The 22,667-nt window shown below is 41.2% G+C and overlaps 1 protein-coding gene across 1 annotated transcript in view; it reads right to left on the bottom strand.

Moving 5' to 3' along the window:
- Positions 1–22,667, bottom strand: part of PIK3C3 (phosphatidylinositol 3-kinase catalytic subunit type 3) — a 333,547-nt gene that overhangs the window by 112,511 nt on the left and 198,369 nt on the right. Inside the window, exon 21 of the mRNA XM_030192881.1 lies at positions 16,718–16,792. Coding sequence (XP_030048741.1) covers positions 16,718–16,792 — 75 coding nt within the window. The remainder of the gene's footprint in view (positions 1–16,717; positions 16,793–22,667) is intronic.

The raw sequence follows: 22,667 nt of genomic DNA, 5'->3' as shown, positions 1-22,667 counted from the left end.
CCCCCTCCCACTTTAACTGGTTACAGAGGCATGTAATACCACCACATCAAGACCTTACAGTCATTCTCCACAATAGGCACCGCAACTTCTAAGGAATGGACTCGCGTCCAAAGCTCTAACTGCACCTCCATAGAGAGCTGATGCCCCAGATCAGCCTACCAAGCCTTATCATACTCCAGCATCACCAACCCTCCAAGAGAAAGACACTTATAGATCTGAGAGAGGGCCCCATGCTGAACACTAGGGCCCAACAGTTTCTCAAAAGCTTTCTTGCCCCTGGTCAGCTCCCCCAATATCCCCAAGGCAAACCTGGAGAAAGGGATATTGATCCCGCAGGTTTAGGCCATATTTACTCTGGAGGTCCCCAAATTCATACATCTGTCCACTAGAGAGACCGAAATACTGACCCACACATACCAAAACTTGCTCCTCCTGGGCCTCTCCCCGTACAAATTCAGGGTTTAAGTGGAGAGGTGTATACCATGAATATTCACACCCCTCCAATAATATTCCCGTGCCCCCTGAACTCAAAGTGTGAATGCCTGAAATGAGCCCACACCCCTGTTCCCCAGTAACCAGGACAAGTGTATCAAGGAGATTTCCGCCCTGCTCAAGGGCCATCCATTATTTACACTCTTGGGTCTGCCATTCCAACACTGACCAGAGTTGAGCTGCCTGGCAGTACTGGCAAAAATTCAGGACTGCTAAGCCACCCTCCGACCACCCCTGACACAAGACCTGCTGTTGATATTGCGGGCGCTGACTGGCCCAAATAAAATGAGAGACCCAATACTGGAGTTGATGAAAACCCCCAACACATCTGAAAGAGAAACGGGGTAAGATCATCATTTTCACAATCACAATGTGGCCCAGCCAGGAATAAGTAAGCACACCCCATCTTTCCAGTTCTTGCTGCACTCTATGAAATAAAAGCCCATAATTCAACTCAAAGAGCTGTGAGTGTTCCTGCCCCAGTCCGACCTCTAAGTAATGCATCAATGTACGAACCCATTGAAAGTGGAACTGGCCCTGAAGAGCCTCCTCTGTATCTTGCAACAAATTAACATTCAGCAGCTTTGATTTAGTTATATTGACCTTGAAACCTGACAGATGTCCAAACTCCAGCAAATCACCAATCAGAACCTCAAAGGAGTCCCACGGATGAGTCAGCGTGAAAAGTGGGTCATCTGCAAAAGAGACTCATTTGTACTCCTGTCCATTAACCTCCGCCCCCCCCCCCCCCCCCCAAGATAGCACAATGCCCTCTGTATATTGTACTATTTGAACTATTTTTTGAGCCAAGGGCTCTATCACCAAAGCAAACAGGATAGGGGATAGACGGCTCCACTGCCACGTACCCCGAAAAAGCTGAAAGGGAGTTGAATAACTCCCATTAATTCTAATACAGGCCAATGGAGAATTATACACTGACCAAATCCAGCACAGCAGGTGAGGCCCCATCCCCAGGCATTTCAACACACAAAAGGCCAGATTTCCCTATCAAAAGCCTTTTCAGCATCAAGAAAAAAGAGCACTGCCCCCTTGCTTGGAAGCCAAAGTCCTCTCAATCACATTCAACATCTTCTGGATGTTATCCTCCACCTGCTGTCCTGCGACAAACCCTGACTGGTCTGTATGCACCAGACATGGCACCCAATTCATAAGCCAACCACTCAACATTCTGGTAAAAATTTTACTGTCCATGTACAACAGTGAGATCACCTGATACGTCCCACACTGGGAAGGATCCTTCCCCTCCTTAGGAAGCACCATCATCTATGCCATACTAATGAAATAAAGCAGGCAAGCACCCTCCTCTAACGAGTTAAACAAGCACATTGGTGAGAGGAGAGCCTCAATAAAAAGTTTATAAAACTGCACCACCCATCCAAACCCAGCAACTTGCCTAGTTTCATAGTACATAGGGCTGCTCAAATCTCCACTGCCACAAATCTCCACTGCCAAACAGACTGCATTCACAGGCAAAATCCTCCCCAAGTTCACCAAATCTAAATATGCTGCCAATTCCCACTCCTCTACCCCCTCCTCCACCAAATATAACGTCTTATAAAACTCCACAAAGTGGTCTCAGGTCTCCCGGTTAACACAGGTCAGCTCCCCATTAGCCTTGCGAAGCTGCAAGGTATTATTCTGCGTTCACCGACATTTAAGCCTATGGGCCACCAATTTGCTGGCCTTACTGTTAAACTCAAAATAATTTTGAGGCAGCAAACTCAGACTAAACTCCAGGTCCACCAACTCATAATCCTGCAGCTCTTTGCGCACATCCACCAACTATGCCCAAAGAACCCAATCTCCAGGCACCTGCTTATGAGTCTGCTCAAACCAAAGAAGCAACTTAGACAAGTGTGATATATCTTCAAATGTTGCTGCTTACGATAAGAAGCTATAGAAATAAGGTTACCCCTGTAAAGTCTCCTTTAAGTCCTCCCATACCGCAGCAGGGGAAGCCTCACCCCCTATATTAAAACTACTCATCAAGATGTCCCATGAACACGCTGGACCACATTAGGATCATCCAGTAAGCCACCAATGTCAATTCCTGATTATTACTGCAATTACTGATGGTTGCCAAAAGAGGGGCGTAGTCCGACCATGTGATTCAATCCGTGAGGCAAGCACCTTAGACAGCAGCCCATGGTCAACAAAAATATAGTCAATCTGGGATTAGGACTAAATGAACGACTAAAGAATATGTAAAACTTTGATCACATGGGTGTAGCCAGTGCCAGACATTAATCACATTAAAAAAAATCCAAAATGCATTGAAAGTCCCTTCTACCGTGCCTATTATAATGAATCTGACCCCCTATATTATCCAAAATGGATCAATCACACCAAGTTAAAATCTTCCCCTAAAATCAAGGTTCCCTTCTGCAAACTCAACATCAAAGGAACACAATCCCACAAAAAGGGGCTTTGTGCTTCATTCGGCACATACCGATTAACAAAAGTGTACTTCACCCCTCCCAGGGCCCCCAGCACCATCAAAAATCTCTCTTTAGGATCACGCTTTGAGAACCTCGAGACCCAACCCCTGTGCAAAGAGAATCCCCACACCCTCCTTCCAAGATCCAATCACCGATGCCCAGTATGTCAGTGGATACCGTGGGTCCCGGACAAACCACTCATAAGCGCACAGATGGGTTTCCCAAAGGAAGCAAACTGAGGTGTTCAACCATACCAATTCTTTGCACAGAGCCTTCCTTTTATAGGGCAAATTCAGGACTTTAATATTATATGTCACTACTTTAAGTTCCATGGTCCCCATCCCAAACCAGACCTCCCAAAGAATGTCCCATATTCAATCCCTGCCCACCCCCACCACCCACTCCTCCCCCAAGCACCCCCCACCCATCCACCTTACTCCCCATCGTGGGACACAATCTGTTCTCACAAAATACAAGGAAGATCCTGGCACAGGTAACCAGCTACCCAGAAAAAAATTGTACACATCCCACCCGACACCTGCCATAATCACTACAAATAACACTCGCAACCCCCAACAGCCATCCAATCATTCCATCTCACTCCCCAACATGCATATATCCCACAAGCTACCAGCTACCCCCCGCACAACTAAGAAAAAACCTAACCACACACCGCAACACTGGGGAGTGGCCTGTGGAGGAGTGGCCTAGTGGTTAGGGTGGTGGACTTTGGTCCTGGGGAACTGAGTTCGATTCCCACTTCAGGCACAGGCAGCTCCTTGTGACTCTGGGCAAGTCACTTAACCCTCCATTGCCCCAGGTACAAATAAGTACCTGTATACAATATGTAAGCCGCATTGAGTCTGCCATGAGTGGGAAAGCGCGGGGTACAAATGTAACAAAAATAAATAAAACACACAAATACACACACTACTGCACAAACACAAATACACCCCCCAACAGAAACTAGCAGCCAAGCAGGGCCCTCAGAAGTGATCAGTGTTCAGCAGGTACTAAAATCACAGTCTCCATAAAGACAAATTAACTGGTTGATGTTCCAGTGCCCCTGAAATGATGACCCACTTCTGCCAGCAGAACCCTTCCAGCCTAGAGCAGATATCCCAGCTCACCAGACCACTTGCTTCCCCTAAAGGGATCTCCACATCTTTATGCTGTAACAATGCTTTGGCTTCCTCGAGCCCTGTCACCTTCTTATAGACACCACACTGATAGTGACCAGCATGCCAAAAGGAAAGGTCCAGTGATATTGGATGCTGACATGCTTAAGGGCGCAAGTGATATCCTTAAAAGCTCTATGCATTTTAGAGGTCTCATAGGCTAGATCTTGGAATAGTTCAAACTGGATCCCACTGTAACAGCATCTCCTCCTTAAGGGCAAAACTATGGAAGCAAACGATGATGTCACGAGGCCTGTCTGAAGAGTGGGGCCCCAGGGCCCTGTGCGCACGTTCATTAAGGGGGTCCAGGGAGTCATCCTGAAGCAACTATCGGGCTAAATAGGTTACCACTTCCACAGCGTTCGAGTACTCTCCTGGACTCACAAGTTGTTGCAGTGAGTCTGATTTTCAAGATCCTCTAATTTCTCCTCAAGCCCATGTAGCTCTTTGTGGACCTCCTCCAGCCCTTTCTGGATGCCCACAGCAACCTCCTCCATGGTGTCCACACTATCTATTTGGGCCCCTAGCTCCACCTGGTCCACCTTTAAGTACTGTACTACCTCCCTAATGTAGTCTTTAACTGAGGAAGCCTCAGATTTCTTCTCTACCATCCAGTCAAGGCGGGGCTTTTTTGTGCCCAAGACAAACTTAAGTATCATATTATTCTATTTAGTCAAATCTGGGCAAGTTAATACAATAGGTAAATATTGCAACACATATAACCATTTAGACAATAATACCATTTTTATTAAAGTAATACGGCCCCATAATGAGGGAGGAAGAGGCCCCCAATGGTCACAAAGGGACCTGTTGTCATGTAAGAGACAGGACACATTGATGGAATAAAAGCGAGACAAGTCCCGAGGAATAAAGTCCCAAGTACTTACTGGTCAGATGCCCAGCAGAGCTCCTTTGAGCAGGGACTGTCCTTCTATGTTAAATTGTACAGCGCTGCGTAACCCTAGTAGTGTTTTAGAAATGTCAAGTAGTAGTAGTAGAGAGGAAAAGTTCCCTGCCACCTTTAATCAAGACTTTCCAACAAACTCAAAGCCTCAGATTTGTCCACATTTAACCACAAGCCTGACAGTTGACCATATTCCAAGAGCACATCCAATGTTCTGGGGAGGGAAGTAATAGCCAGGAGATCATTGGCACATCATCACCATACTACCATTCTCATTGTACATTCAACAACACATATCTTACAAAAACAGAACATCAGAAAGCAGTGTAAAGCAGCAGTATAAAGAAGAAAGGAACAAATGGAGGAAAACTAATCACCTTTAATCATGCAACCCTCAATCCTATTTCCATCCCCCCCCAAACATCAAATAAAACATAGGTAGGAATAAAATAAATTAGAGCCAGCTTATTTGGGGGAACAAAAAAACAAACAAACAACTAAAGTCCACACAGCTAGGTGTCCAAAAAGTAGGCAACAACTTCGAGGGAGATGCAGAGAGAATCATCAGGTGGCAGCTTTCTTGGGTTCCAAAGGCGTTTGAGACTGTTGCTGCGATCAGGAACACATTGCCACCTCGGGGTTTGTATACGAGATGAAGTAGATCCAGCTTTGCCAAAGTCAGGGTTTTTCCGCTGATTGAGTTTCCACAATTGTTATTGTGCCTCAGCAATAGTTTTAAAATGATAGGTCTTCCTTCTAACAACAAAAGCAAGCACAAATGGGAAGAGCCATTTGTATTTCACATGCTCCCTGTCTTGAAAATCATGACAGTGCTGCAGGGTAGTTTGCGAGATGTCCTGATAAATATCCACCGCATGGCCACGATATTGCACAGAGCCTGCAGAATGTGCTTTCTGGACAAATTGTACTTTGGTTCCAAAAGAATGGAAGCAGACAACCATGCCCCAGGGTTTGTTCTGTTTAGGGATCCCCAATGCCCGATGAACACCATCCAATAGGATACTAGAAGCAGTGGAGTTTCAGATGTGGAGTCCATCGCTCCATATTTGCTTCCTGTATACCCCAAAATCGGACATTATGGTGATAAAGGGGGGTTCATCATCATCAGGCCCAGAGGGTCTATCATGTTCAGGAGACGTTTGGTTTCAGTTTCTTTGACATGGCAATCTGATCGGGGAGTGTTCCGAAGTGTAAGCACTAGAGTAACAGTAGTAATGACATTGTACCCCAAATAAAATGGGAAATCCTGTAAATGACACATGAAACTAAACATCAACAATTTTTGGTCTGTACAGCCCTATTAAGAACCACAGTAGAGGCCTAAGAGAGAGGAGGGGAAGGACAATATAAACACATCTGTTTTATTTTTATTCTTATACGACCTCATCTGGAGAGAGTATGGTGCTTTCTCAAGTCTCTGCCCATGGCTGAAACAGACTAATTGAGAGAATGTAAGAGAGCAGGGGCTCTGCAGCAAGGACGCATACCTCCTTTTAGTTAAAGATCTAATTATAATTTGTTCTGTACTAACAATGTTCAGCACGGGTTTCCATACTGTGCTTCCCTAAAGCTACCAAATGTAATCTGCGTAACAATTTCTAGACTAAACGAATTAACCAGAAAACAAACACTAGGATGCTATGTCTTAGGTTTTAATTCAGACACCTTTGGTTCCCACAGCTAATATAAAATTAATGAGTTTTTACTTTGTCTTGAGCAACAACTGTTAAATCACATAAAGGGCAACCTAAAATAATGCATCTTGCCCTCAGAGCTATTCTAACACCATAACTGAAGACAGCAGCATTACAGTAGGGATAATAGAGTGGATATGCAGTGCCCTCTGCTGCTGCAATTTGGACTTTCCAATTGTAACAGAAGTCTGAGCAAACCAGATGTGCATTACTGGTACTATAAAAACAGAGGGGAACAATTAAAAAAAAAAAAAAAAACCATAATATTCAAAGGTGCACTGGTGTGACTCAAAGCCCAGATATCTGCTTTTCTTTTGAATCTTACAAACAAAAGTGTCCATATTTCCTGACCTGAGGAAGAGGGATTTAGGTCCTGAACGCTAATCAAAAGATACATTAAGTTACTCAAATAAAGATGTATTACTTTATATTCTTTTTTCCCCTGTTTTTATCATCATCTTGTTTTTCTAAAGATTCAAGAGGTGACTCATATCATTAAGTGCAGCTACAAAAATTGGAATATATGCCTATTAAATGAAATGAAAATGTTAACAGTACACATTTTAATAAGAATGAAACTCAAATATCTCATTTCCTCCATCTGAAATTCTACATGTATCTTAACATCCTTTGTGTTCTATTAAATATTTCAAAATAAACTGAACATTGATTATAAATTCTTTTAAGCTTATCCCTTGCAATTTCCTTAGGTATCTAAGAAGCAGCCTTGCTCAGAACAGTGCTAGAATTACCTCATATGAATAGGATATAATCTGAGTCATGCAGCGGACAGTATCATCTTTGACATCACAGACATTACCAAGCACTCAAGAGAAACAGGATTGAGATGAGGTAATTGTCATTATCTTGATAGCAGTGCTGTTTTCAGGGGGTCAGAAGATGCTGGTTAGTCATTTCAAAAATGACAATTTGGTAGAAAGCTTACAAAAAGTACTGCGTTAACCGCCAACATTAACACAATGGTAGAACTAATTTTTTTTACCGTGCTATATTTTGTGATACAAAAGATTCAGGTGTAGCTCATGTAAAACATGCTAAAATAATACCACATACAGAAACAATGATAGCTCTGTACTCCAATTCAAAGTGAATCTTTTAGATGCAAATTAACAGAACTCGTATAAGCAGCTTTCATTTTAAGAGATTTAACTATGCCCAACACTAGATCTTTCTACAGAGGGGCATCAGAATGAGGTGGGCCACACCATCCAATCACTGGCGCTACAACAGCTTATTCCTTCACTCCCACCATTCTGGTTTTCTCAGCATCAGCTCCGCCAGGGGCATTACTAAAGTTTAAACGTAAGAGCGGGAACTTCCTGTATCATGTAGTTGCAGGAAGTACCTACTCTTATGGTTCAAGCTTCCCACAGTATCAGATGAGACAAAGAGAGAACGGCAGGAGCAAAGGAACAAGCTTCTGTTGATATATGAAGGATTTAGAAGTGCTAGGCAGGGGGGAGAAGGGGGCAGAGGGCTGGGAAGGGGGGGATATGGCCTGACATGGGTGACAGCAGGAGGAGAGGGCTGGAGAATGGGAAAAGAGGGCTGGAGACCGATGCAGGAGCTGAAAATACAAGAGGGGGCAGACACTGGCAGATGCTGAGACAAGGGTACATAAGTATTGCCATACTGGAAAGACCAAAGGTCCATCGAGCCCAGCATCCTGTGGGGCTGACATGGGAGGTGTGAGGAGAAGACTGGGGATTAGAAATGAGTCTGATCCTGTGGATGTAAGAAGAGGGTTGAAGATTGATGCAGAGACTGAGGCTGGCATATCCTGGGCATTGGTATGGCAGAAGGGGGGCAATGTTTATTAATTTGAAAAATCAGGTATGTGGCCATTTGAGATCTATCAAGGCAGTGAACAAGAAGACATCAACTGAACAAAAAACATCTCCTCAGTTAATAGTTATATCAACAACAACCTAGACTACAATGGACTATAAAGTAGGACAACAATAATCATGACATTAGACAAAATACCCACTGAAACATAAGGTAGGAGAAGAGCAGAGAGGAAAGATTTAAATTCTTAGGAAACAAATTCTGTACTGAATTTGGTCGGAAGAGCTAAGTTTTCAACAACACTTACAATTTGTCAATAAGGATTCAGTATGGTATTAAGTGGAAGCAGGTACCAAAGAGCAGGACACAAAAACAGGAAGAAAAAGAAAAAGCCTTCCACAAAAATAGCAGCAAGCAAAATGACAAGGGTAGAAGTTACTGAAAGACCACAAGTTCTCACGGCGATTAGTGATTACTGACCGCACTGAGAACTTATAGCTTTTGGCGACTTTCACCTTTGTCTTTTTGTTTCCAAGGAGTAGGAGCCATATAACAAAAAGCTGATTCCTGGGAAGAAGCAAAAACCAATTTTCTCAGTGACTGGTTAATACCTAAAGAATGAATAGATCCAAAGCCGGTCTTAGGCAGAGGCGACGGGGGTGGTCGCACAGGGCCTCACGCTCCTAGGGGCCCCGCATCTCTGGTATATCTGTCCTCCTACCTCTCTACTCCGTACCTTAATGTGCATCCACATTTTAGTAGAGAGCATCAGCCAGTGGCAGCGATTTTCATATCCTGTCAGCTGCCAAGCCTACAGCCTCCTCGCTGCTGCGTCCCCCCCCCCCCCTTTTGATGTCACTTTATGCTTCTGCAAGGACGGGATGCAGCAGCGAGGAGGCTCCGGGCTCAGCAGCTGACAGAATATGAAAATTGCTGCCGCTGTCTACTGAAACGTGGTGGATGCATATCAAGGTATGGGGTGAGGTGGGGTTCCCAGAGCTCTAAATCTCCTTTTAAACTGATAAATTATGGCTTATGGTGGCAGGCATGGGTGGGTGTGAGTGGGGGGTTGGGGGCCCCACTGAATTGGTCTGCACAGGGCCCCGCATTTGCCAAGACTGGCCTTGAAGAGGTCTTTGTGGTCAGTATAGAATAAGAAGGGAGCTAAGACATAAAGGGGAACAGATAGAAAGGACTTCGTGAGCAAAATGCAATATTTTGTACTGAATTCTATATTGGATATGTAATCAATGTGATCATATAGGAGAGGTGTTACATGGTCTAAGTTTTTTTTGCATTATAAATAAATTTTACCACAGTGATCTTGTGCTATCAGCAACTGAATATCGTCAACATCAAACATATAAATGGCAAGTGGCCGACTCATCTGCACTCTCTGTGCCACCCTCGCGTAAAGACGTGATGATGTCAGAGGGCGGAACAGAGAGGGAAACGGAGTCGGACTTCGGCCGCTGCCGCTGGAGCCTGGAAGCGAACATCGCGCGCACCAACCTCCACCCTCCCCCCCCCATCCCCGCCGCCGCTCCCGCCCCCCTCCGTATCGGGCCCCCTGCACTGACCTGACAGCGCCTCTCACCTCCATGTGGAAGCGCTGCAGTCAGCAGCAGAGCGATCTGCTGCTGCCTGTAGCGCTTTCACACGGAGGTGAGGGGCGCTGTCAGGTCAGTGCAGGGGGCCCGGCACGGAGGAGGAAGGGAGCGGCGGCGAGGAGGGTAGCTGGAAATCTCGCCCGTTTTAACGGGCTTAACGGCTAGTATAAATATAAATGAAAGCCTAAAGACTGGATAAGGGTAGCTAAAGTGGCAAGAAAGAGGCTGAGGACTGTAGCGGAGAGAATGGAGCATTGCGGGACTCCACATGACATAGGGTAGGGTTCATAGTAGGATGAGTTTAGAGCAGTTATAAATGAACGAGAAAAAAAATAAGAACAAACCAGTTTAATGCTGATCCATGAATACCTGATTAACAGTTCAGGATCAATTAAATCAAAAGCAGAGCTAAGATCTAATTAAGGCAACAGTACTTCACACCCTGCATCCAAAAACAGATGTCATTAACCATAGGCTGTTTCAGTGCTACATTCTATTGTAGATTAGGAATTGGTTATTGGCCAGAAAACAAGAGGATAGGGTTAAATGGCCATTTCTCTCAATGGAGGAGGGTGAATACTGGAGTGCCACAGGGATCTGTACTGGACAGGATGACAGCGTACTCCGCCAACAGCAGAGGATGAGACTGGAGAGAGAGACAGGGGAGGAAAAATATGAGGATCTGGAAATGAAAGACCTTGAAAACAAATCAGCTTGTCCATCAAGAACTGAAAGTAATCATTTGGTGAAAAAGATAAAATAGGAGAAGATTTTAGAGAACACAATTTTTCTGATTCCAAAACATAGTAACATAGTAGATGACGACAGATAAAAGACCTGTATAGTCCATCCAGTCTGCCCAACAAGATAAACTCATTCTATGTGCTATTTTATATGTATACATGACCTTGATTTATCCTTGCCATTTTCAGGGCATAGACATAGAAGTCTGCCCAGCACTAGCTTTGCTTCCCAATTACCGGTGTTGCCACCCAATCTCCGCTAAGCTTCGGTGGATCCATTCCTTCTGAACAGGATTCCTTTGTGCTTATCCCGTGCATTTTTTTCATTCCGTTACTGTTTTCATCTCCACCACCTCCCCCTTATATACCCACCTGTTTCCTTCATTCTATTAATGATCTCAGACAGATTCTTCCAGGACCATCCTGTGCATAGTGGGGAGTCCACCAGACATAGGGGTCCTTTTACTGAGGTGTGCTAAAGTATTAGTGTGCATTAACCTTTTAATTCCATAAAACTCGAAAAACTTGCGTGAATAATTGAATGAGCTAATTAGCATCAATTAGCTTTTAAACAAGCAATTATTGGCACTAATTAGATATAATTGGAATTTACATGTGCAAATTTAGGTGTGAAACTTATGTACGAGTTTAAAAATAAAAGACGGCACAGAAATGGAAGGGTCATGAACGAAACAGGGTATTCCTAGCATTTACACGTGTTGCTATAGAATTAAGGGGGATACTTGCCCAATTTAGGCACATACATTTGCACCACGTTTCAGCTGATGAACATTACTGCACCTAAAGTTAGGTGTGATTCCTGTGTGTAAGTGCTATTCTATAAACTGTGCTTAATTTTAAACACAGCCTATAGAACAGCACGTTTTTCAGTGCCATATATAGAATTCATTCTTAAGTGTCATGCAGCCCATAGGTATACAATGGGAGTCCTTTTACTAAAATACTCTAACGGATTTAGCATGCATTATGTGTCATGCAGCCCACAGATATACAATGGGCTGCATGGTATTTAGCGCACCTTAGTAAAATAACCCCAATGGTCTGCGTGGCACTTAGCGTGCACTAATGGTTAGCACACCTTAGTAAAAGGAGCTCATAGTGCTTTCTTTTTCTTAGCACTTGCACTATGGAATTCTTTACCATCATCTTTACGTGCTGAAACTTCTTAATAATATTTGCAGATCTAACCTTAAGACCCTTTTTTTTCAATGGTCTTTGAACTTGCTGAGAATTAACATTCAGTCAGTCCCCTTGTCCCGTTTGCTAGAGGTCTCCCTGTTAATGGAATCAGCTCATTAGACACTGCTCTAGGCTTTAGAATGTGTGCTCTACGATACTTCTTTTATGCTTGTGTATTTGCCTGTTGTTTTATGGAGATCTTTTTCCTCTTACTGTTTTATTTTTAACTGCTTTGACTTGCAGTGCAAATAAGGCGGTATATTGAAGTCAAATAAACGATAAACCACTCCTGCCCTGCAGTCTTCAAGGCAGACGATAACTACATTCTCTGACGCATCACTACTATTACTAATCATTTCTATAGCACTACTAGATGTACGCAGCGCTATACACATTATGGGAGTCTTTCACAAAGGCACGCTAGCAGTCTTAGTGGACGCTGACTAGCATGCGCAAAACGCTAGAGACGCCCATAGAAATATATATGGGCATCTCTAACATTTGGTGCGCAGTAAAAACGCTAGTGTGCCTTTGTAAAAGGACCCCTACATGCAGATATTTTCTCTGTTCCTAGTGGGCTCACAATCTAAGTTTTGTACCTGGGGCAATGGAGGGTTAAGTGACTTGCCCAAGTTTGCCAGCATCAAAGACTGCTGCACTAATCGTTAGGCTACAACTCTACTCCAAAATGATATACCCAAATACCAAAAGACAAAACACGGCTCTGTCTTGCCTTTAGGTACAATTCAATTGCTAAATCATGTTTTGCCACTTGGGAATACAGTGTTTTATATGCTGCTTTACTCTATCATGAAAACCTTGTACTGGAATTTATCCTGAAAGTCAGATGAGTCATAAGCCCTGCAAAGATGAAACTATCTATTTAGTCTCAGTGATAGCCTTTATTCTTAGCAGATTCATCAAAAATAAAAACACTATTTAAAGAAAGAACAAGCAGTTTTTATGACATGTAGGTGAAACCCTAAAACTACTATTAGGGGTATATTCAAAGCACTTAGACTTACAAAGTTCCATAGTAACCAATGGAACTTTGTAAGTCTAAGTGCTTTGAAAATAAGCCCAGATGGAGTTCATTTTCAAAAGAGAAAACGTCCAAAAAGTGGCATTAATCTGCATTTGGAAGTTTTTCTCACAAAAACATCCAAATTGGTACTTTCAAAACCAATTTTTAGACGTTTTTCTATAAAGTCTGTCAGAAGTGCGTTCAAATCACAAGGAGGCATGTCAGGTGTGTGTGTTAAGGGCTGGATCTAGGCGTTCCTAAGACTAAGGACATTTTTCTGCCGTAATGGAACAAAACAAAACCGTCCAGGACTAAAACTAAGATGTTTTGAGCTTAATAATGAATAAGGCACAAAAAGGTGCCCTAAATGACCAGATGACCACTGCAGGGCATTAGGGATGACCTCCCTTTACTCCCTCAGTGGTCATTAACCCCATTCCACCCCCAAAAAATGTGATTAAAACATTACTTATTTTATGGGAAAAAGTGGGATGGGAAGTTCGAGTTCTCCACCCTTGGCAGATCATTCTGATCTAAAAACATTACTTGTCAACCTCAGATGTTATACTCAGGTCCATTTGAGCAGTATGCAGATCCATGAAGTAGTCTAGTGGTGGGTGCAGTGCACTGCAGACAGGTGGACCTAGGCCCATACCTACCCCTACCTGTTACACTTGTGGAGGTGAGTAAGCCGTCCCAAACTCACCAGAAACCCACTGTAACCACATATATGTGCCCCCTTCACCCATAAGGTCTATGGGTAGTGGAGTACAGTTGGGAATAGTGGGTTTTGGGGGGCTCAGCAGACAAGATAAGGGAGCAGTGGTGAGATGTGTACCTGGGAGTATTTTATGAAGTCCACAGGAATGCCCCCTAGGGTGCTCCATTGCTCTCCTGGGATGTCTGTGGGACAAGTCTACTAAGAATGCTGGCTTCCTCCTATATCCCAATGGCTTGATTCTGTACTTTTTGCACTTGGGCTTTTTTTTTTTTTTTTAATGTCCCAAAAACAAAATGTCCAAATCACAAAAACTTGTTTGACACTGTATTTTTGTAAAAAAGACAGAGGTTTTTCTTTTTTGAAAATTATCTTCTTTCCTATTCAGATTTTGGACATTTTTGGACAATCGTCCAAAGTCGGACTTAGACGTCATACTGTAAATGCCCCTCCATGTCAATTTAATTTCTTTGTTATATCTTGACCAGGGGAAAAAAAAAAGCAACCTCTAGGGGACATTAATTCCAATCTGCTGCCAAGAGAATATATGCGGAGGAGCGAACATGACCATTTTCAAACCAGAAAAACATCAAACCTTTTTGTTTAGAAAACTGCCATTTGCTAGACGTTTTTGTGCTCAGTGCGTCTATCTTTTAGGACCATTATTGGGGAAAATAAAATCAAGGGGAAAAACGCACAAAAATAAGCCTTTGGTATGTATTGGGGTGGGGGGTGGGGGTTAGCATTCTTATTAGACTGGCTACACAGACATCCCAACAGAGCAGTAGGGCACCATAGGGAGCAGTTCAGTGAACTTCACTTAAAAGGTCACCATTATCCCCTTATATTGCATGGGCAGCCCTCCAAAACCCACCAAAAACCTACTGTACCCAACTGTACACCACTACAATAGACCTTATGCCTGCAGGGGTCACCTATATGTAGGTACAGTAGGTTTTTGGTGGAGTACAGTTGGGTAGAATAGGTTTTTTTGTGGATTTTGGAGGGCTTACACTTTCCACCACAACTGCACCAGTCAGAGTGGGATATGGCCCGACACCGACATAACCCCCAGCTCCTCCCCAATGCCGCCCCTGAACTGCCCACTTTTTTGTTGGATGGTATGTGGTGATATAAAGTGGCACTGTCCGGTTAAGTGCTGCTGAATATCATCACTTAGGCAGAGGTAAGTGATTTATCCGGACAGGAGAGGCTTTGCCCACTTAAATTGCTTTGAATATCAGCCAATTTGTTTATTAAAGTATTTGAAACCATTTTTGCAATGGCTGGCACTTTGCTCAGTTCCTCAAGCCCTCATCGTCAGTGCTGTACATTATTGTAATGCACTTCATCTGGTCTTCTGATACAATCTGAGGGAACTTCAAGTAATATAAAAATTTCCTGTATAGAAGGTGTTTGAACTACCTTGATTACATGCATTCCTATTCCTTTCGCAGTTGATGTATAAAGGGTTAAAGAAGCTTGGCTATTCTAAATTCTTTACTCAGAAAAGTATACTTACAAACATGGAGCAAGTATGTGGAATACTAAGCCTTTGACTTTGCACAGAACTGTAGACAGCTTTCTTCCTAAATATCAGTCAGATGCCTTTAATTTACTAATATTTTTTCTGCTCTAGTTTTTCTTCAGGGTAAGTCAATGAATGATGTTACATTATGAACGGAAGAATCTGACTAAGCTAGGGATCCATTCAAAGGTTGAAAATGGTCATGGAATCTTACAAGTTCTAGATGAACAGTATCAGAATTCTAAGCTTCTCTCCTCCCCCCCCCCCCCCCCCCCCCCAAGCTGTTAGCTCTTAATGTTAAACCTAATAGTCTCTTATTGTGTTATAAACTCAAAACAGCAACACACTGGGGCTATAATCAACAGTATGCACAGAAAACTAAAGAAAGCTGAGAAGCACAAAAGAACAGATGTTCCTATTATACATGTGAAGTATTAATACTGTTCATAGTGATGGCATCTAAGCCAAGAGTGACGAGAAAACAATCAATCAACCAGCAACTACCAAAAACTGGATTTAACATTAAAGGGATAAGTTCAGGACTGATAAAATGGGAATCTGAAAACATATGGGATTTATTTTCTTACCCTTGTGCAGCAGCAAAGGCATGCATACTGACAGAAGAGGATTGCTTTATCCTGCTGATCTATTGCTATGGCTCCGTAACCTCAGTGAAATAGGGAGGAGGTATGAGCTATGATACAGTGGCAATATCTAAATGCCAGATTTAGGGCTTATGACTGCAGGGTTCCATAAGCAGCCCCAATGTATTGCCTCCTGTCAAGAGCTGTTGCTCTACTGATAGGATAAACGTGAGCTGGGAGGGGATATAAAACGAGGAAAAACATGGTATGATATTCCAGCTTTTACACTGACTGCTTTTATAGAAACCACTAACCATTCAATATAGAAAAGTGCCAAGTATAAAAAAAGTTAGTACCCTGATTTTTAAAGAAAGTTTTCAAACGAGATAAATCTACTACTACTACTTAACATTTCTAGAGCGCTACTAGGGTTACGCTGCGCTGTACAATTTAACAAAGAGAGACAGTCCCTGCTCAAAGAGCTTACAATCTAATAGACAAGTGAACGGTCGGTCCGATAGGGGCAGTCAAATCAAAATCTAAATTTGGAATAAATACTTTTTTTGTATTAAGCATGTCTTAGCTCCTTGTGATGTGTATACGCTCAAGTAACATCACAAAAGTGAATGCATGCAAATTCATAATACAGTATGTTATCATATTCTATGCATTAAAACTCAGTTTACTAGCATGCTACACTGAAACCAGTTGTTTTGCATAACAGTAATGATGTAACTATTTTTGGTAGTATACCTGTTTTTGTCAATAAAAGGTTATCCAGATGTCTGTCTCCAACTCCCAGGATGTAAGTAATCACACAATAACCAGCTGCAACAATATGAAAAGGTGGTAAATCAAAAAAAAGGTAGGCAGTCTATTTTTTTTAATGAAAAACAAATGTTTAGTTACATATCAACTTTCATATGTTTCTCCTTATATACATTAATCCTTTGATTAAGTAATAAACTCTAGTGTAGTAGCAGCATTAAATTATTATACTAGATGTTACTTGAAAATATTGCATAGTAATCTCATATTCATAGGTACATAGAGAGAGTTTGCCATCTACAGAATTTTTTAGTAGTATGTAAAAACATAAGAACATAGGTATTGCCATACTGGGTTAGATTGAAGGTGCATCTAGACCAGTTTCCTGCTTCCAACAGTGAACTTGGCAGAATCCCAAGAAGTTGCAAGACTTTCTATAGCGCTACTAGACGTACGCAGTACTGTACACATTATATGCAGGTACTTACCCTGTCCCTAGAGGGCTCACATCTAAGTTTATGTAACTGGGGCAATGGAGGGTTAAGTGACTTGTCCAAAGTCGCAAGGAGCTGCAGTCGGAAATGAACCCAGGTTGCCAGGATCAAAGCCCGCTACACTAAACATTAGGCTACTCCTCTATTCAAGAGTCCACGCTACTGATCCTGGGGATAAGCAGCGGCTTTCCCCAGATCTACCTTAATAACAATTTATGGACTTTACCACCAGGAACTTATCCAAATTTTTTTTTTAACCCAGCTATGTCAATTGCTTTTCCAGAGCTTAATTATTAGCATAGGGTGACCAAGTGGCTTCGTTCACCAATTGAAAGAGAGGTCAATAAATATTCACAAAAAATGGGACTTTCAAACAAATTGATGAGCATGAATCTTCTCATATTTAATTCAACAATTCAGCCTTCTCACCTCCATATTTATAACTGAAGCATGGTGGTAATACAATGGGTGTGAAAGGGCTTGGCTATTAGACTAGGCATGTAAATCTGTAGGTTTACCTATGAAAGATGAAAGGGCTCTTCAAACCTGTTCCGATGACCCAACAGTCTGTCATCTTTTCAGGATACCCACAATGAAATGTACATTACATAAACCAGAATGCAATGGAGACTTAGCAAATGCAAATGTATCTCATGCACATTCACTGCAGATACACTGAAAACCTGTGGGGTCCTCAGGACTGGTTTGAGGAAACCCTGTGGTAAGTGCCCAAAATGGAAGGCAAAAAAATCTGAATTAGAAAAGCAGTGGCATCCTATAAATGGTCATGCTTCTATGGATGCCTGCTAGTGGAAGAGTGGCCTAGTGGTTAGGGTGGTGGACTTTGGTCCTGGGGAACTGAGGAACTGAGTTTGATTCCCGGCACAGGCAGCTCCTTGTGACTCTGGGCAAGTCACTTAACCCTCCATTGCCTGCCGCATTGAGCCTGCCATGAGTGGGAAAGCGCGGGGTACAAATGTAATAAAAAATAAAAAAAATAAAAATATATCTTTAGCAGAGCAAAATAGAAAACTCTGGGTAGAATGGAGGGACCAACTGGCTTTTTTCCTGTTATGAACTACTAGGTTGCTTGTTTATCAAATTTAAGGCTCTTTTTACAAAGCCGCGGTAGTGATTCGTGGCATGGCAAATGCGACAAAGCCGATTCAATTCCTATGGGCTTCTACACATTTGCCGCGCGGGAATCACTACTGCAACTTTGTAACAGGAATCCTTAAAGAACAGAAAATAAACCCTTCTGGAATAATGTACAGATTCAACTATTCACATATAAAACTTCAGATGCTCTCAGTGATAAGCTGATAGAATGCTGGAGTGTTTCTGGGAGGCCCATAAGCCATTCCAAGACAGCCTGTAAACCTTACTGCTATTTCCATATCAAAGAGCAGTTACCGCCATCCAAACAATTGTCAGTAACCCCAGATTTTGTCAGCATTACCTACTTGTGAAAGAAGTGGGGATCAGAATAATATTTAGGTCAGTCACACAATAACTAGGACTGGGTTTTCCTTGAGGCAAAGAACACTGAATCTCTCATAACAAAACTTAAGATCTATAACATGTTTATTAATTCAACTGCCTTTCACAACTTACACCACAGGGATGTAGAAAGATATAGCATTAAAAAAACAATACAGAATCATATAAACAAAACACATTAAAAGCTGTACGTTTAAATCTTTTTATTGATAAAAAAAGAAATAGGAACCATTTCAGTCAGTTAGGAGAAAAACATAACATAACATCTTACATTCCAATGAAGAACTTATTATACGGATCACAACTAAAAGAAACTGGTCATTACCAGGAAATACAATAGTCATTATAAATAAACAAGTACAGCAAAAAAAGAAAATACAATAATGATTGTAGGCTAGACAAATATAGCAAAGGGAATGAACCTCTTATATTATCATTAGAATCTATTTCCCTAATAGGAATTTTCTAAATAATTCCATTATATAGCAATTGCATAACAATAACTTTACTCAAAGGCATAAAACATTATGCATTATCCTACTGGGCTAGGTGGACCATCAATATCAAGTCAACACAATAGAAATCAAATAGCCATATGAAGAAATGTTATAAAGAAATGAAGTTAATTGAAGGGTGACCATACTTACATACTAAAATGTCATCATAATATATACTAACCCCATAATCTATAAAAGTCGCCAAAAACTGTGTGTGTACATTTGAGCATGTGCCCACTTTTTGTGCGCAATTTAACTGAATGAGATAAATAGAGCCAATTGTCTTTTTAACAAGCAATTATTGGCACTAATTAGATTTAATTGCAATTTACGCACTTAGCGTTTAAAACAAGTTTTAAAAAAGGGCTCAGAAATGGCAGGGTCACGGGCAAAACCGGGGTATTCCTCGTATTTACGCACGTTGTTACAGATATTTATTTATTTGTATCCCACATTTTGCCACCTATTTGTAGGCTCAATGTGGCTTACATAGTACCGGAGAGGCGTTTGCAGACTCCGATGTGAACAAATACAAAGTGATGTTGTGGTAAGATCAAGTTCATGTGGCACAGCCACATTAGGGCATCGTATAACGGAAGAGTTGTGTTATGTCCATTACGTACTTTAGTTTTGTTGTGTTGCAGATATCAGGCATTTATGTTGGATCGGCAGGGTATGCCTTTTTAAACAGGTTAGTTTAGGTGATCGTACGCAGTTTTCAAAATGCGTTCCACAGTTGTGTGCTAATGTAGGAAAAACTGCCCAATATAGGTGCATACATTTGAACAATGTTTCAGCTGGTGAAACTGGCCGTGCCTAAAGTTAGGCATGAGTCCCGGGTGTAAGCACTATTCTATAAACCATGCCTAACTTTATGTGCGGCTTATAAAATAGCGCTTTTTTCGACACCATTTGTTTTAATGTCATATAAAGAATTCACCGCTAAGAGGATAAATACTGGGTCAAGACATATAGAAAAACAAAACAAAAACAAGGAAACTAGGGACACAAATGGGGAAGGACACAGCAAAGAACCCCTAGGCTTAGGCCTAACATGAAAAGGAACATAACACCATCTTTGTGGATTGAAACAAATCTACAAGACAAATCAGAAACAGATCCCATAATCACAGAACTGTATTTAAAACCTGAGTGAAAAAAAAAACAAAAAACAAGACTTTTTTTTTTCTTTGAGATAGGATAACTGAAGTCTAAATCCATTTAGAAGGATATCCCAAAGACAGGGAGCGCAATAACTGGGCGATGAAAAGTAAATAAATTGCAACCTCATCAAGTATGAGGGAAAACATTTTAATAAAGATATAAATTATTTAGGGGCCCTGTTTACTAAGGTGCACTAGCGTTTTTAGAGAGTGCTATAAATCAGCGTGCCTAACCGTGTAGATGTCCATAGGAATATTATGGGTAGTTACACGGTTAGCGCGTTCTAAAGCTTAGCTTGTGCTAAAAACGCTAGAGTGTCTCTAGCACAGCTTAGTAAACAGGGTCCTAGATAAAAATTTAAAAAAAAACAAAAACAAATCAGGAACCACACATAAAAGCAAAGCTGGCATACAATCAACTAGACATCAACTAGACATCACAACCACAAAATGGGAACCAAATTCAAGAGAAAGATCAAACAATACAAACCAGAAACTCCTGGGGCCCTGTTTACCAAGCTGCGCTGTAGGTGCGCTTTTTAGTACAAGCTAACAACTAGCGTGTGATAATGCTAGACACACCCATATAATTTGTATGATGATAAATTATTTGACTTTCTTATAACTATTGCTTTAAAATTAATTATATCACATTGGAAAGACAACACTCAAGTACATCTTTGGTGGAACTGGATTTTATTGTACAAGGAATATGAACAATCTGTTTCTTATTCTTCAGTGGGACATTTTGCTGGTCTTAAGAAGTGGAAAACTCTGGATTTTTATTTATCTTGTAATGCTTAATTATATAGTGTTGGTTGTATACAAGACTCAGTGTTAGTTGCGGTATAAAGCATTTATGTAAATGTTTTGTTTTGTATAGTTGTAAAATGTAATAAAACATTAAAAAAATATAATAATTCCTATAGGTGTCTCTAGCATTAGCACATGCTAATTTTTAGCACGCACTAAAAAGTTAGTGTGCATACAGTGCAGCTTAGTAAACAGACCCTGATAACTAAACTTTTATATTATTATTATTATTTGTTACATTTGTATCCCACATTTCCCCACCTATTTGCAGGCTCAATGTGGCTTACATAGTACCGTAATGGTGTTCGCCAGTTCCAGTATGAACAAATACAAGGTGTTATTGTGATAGAATAAGGATCATGTATGGTAGAAATAAAGGGAAACTTAAGGAGGAGGAGGGAAGTTGGGGTGAGTCCATTACGATCTTTGTTTTGGTTGTGTCGCAGGTACTCAGGCTTTTATGTTGGGTCGGTAGGATATGCTTTTCTAAACAGGTTTGTTTTTAGTTCTTTCTGAAAGTTTAGGTGGTCGTACATTGTTTTTACTATTTCTGGTACTGCGTTCCATATAGTTGTGCGCTTAGATAGGGAAAGCTGGATGCATACGTTGATTTGTATTTGAGCCCTTTGATGCTTGGGTAGTGAAGATTCAAGTATGTTCTTGCTCATCTTGTTGTGTTTCTGGTTGGCAGGTCTATGAGGTCTGTCATATACTAGTAGCAAATTATTTTTCAAATGGCATACTTGCATAAGATAAGAAAAAAATATTAAGAAAAAATGTGAGGAAAAAGAGGTTGTGCTCATAAACTGAAAGCTGTCTCTCCTGAGTAAAGTAGAGTGGTTGACATGTTAGTCAACTTAAAAAGTAATAAATAACAATAAAACAAAGGAAAACAAGATACTACTTTTGTTTTGAACCAACTTAATATATCTTTTGACTAGTTTTTAGAAGGCCAGAACCTTCCACTTCAGATCAGGATGAGCAAAAAGATGACGAAAATGAAATATGTGTGTATCACTTGATGAAGCAGCACCAGTAACCACAGAAGTGGCAGTATAATCACCACTGCCACCCCCCCCCCCCCAAAAAAAAAAAAAAAAAATTATGTTACACAAACAATAATCACACACTCAAATACTGAATTTTATCACAAATATAACTTGCTTATATGATTTTTCAAGTTTTGAGTATGTTATATATATTCTTTTTGATAAAACTGCCTTACTGAAACTACAAACAGGTACACACACAAACATTTAACACCAATTTAGTACGTATAAAAATGTCAAGCATACTCTGAGTATGCTAAAATATGGAAATGAACTAAAGACAATATGAGGGAGCTAGTTTCAAAATAATGTTATAACATAAATATATATATAAACTCAGTCATCAAAAAGTAATCAATAGTCTGGTATTAATGGAGGAAAACGCCTCTAGAAGCATCATCGGCAGTTAAAAACCTCCA

Source organism: Microcaecilia unicolor, chromosome 2, assembly GCF_901765095.1.
Source record: "Microcaecilia unicolor chromosome 2, aMicUni1.1, whole genome shotgun sequence".
Lineage (NCBI taxonomy): Eukaryota > Metazoa > Chordata > Amphibia > Gymnophiona > Siphonopidae > Microcaecilia > Microcaecilia unicolor.
Note: the sequence above shows the minus strand (reverse complement) of the source record. Positions and strands in the feature narration are given on the sequence as shown.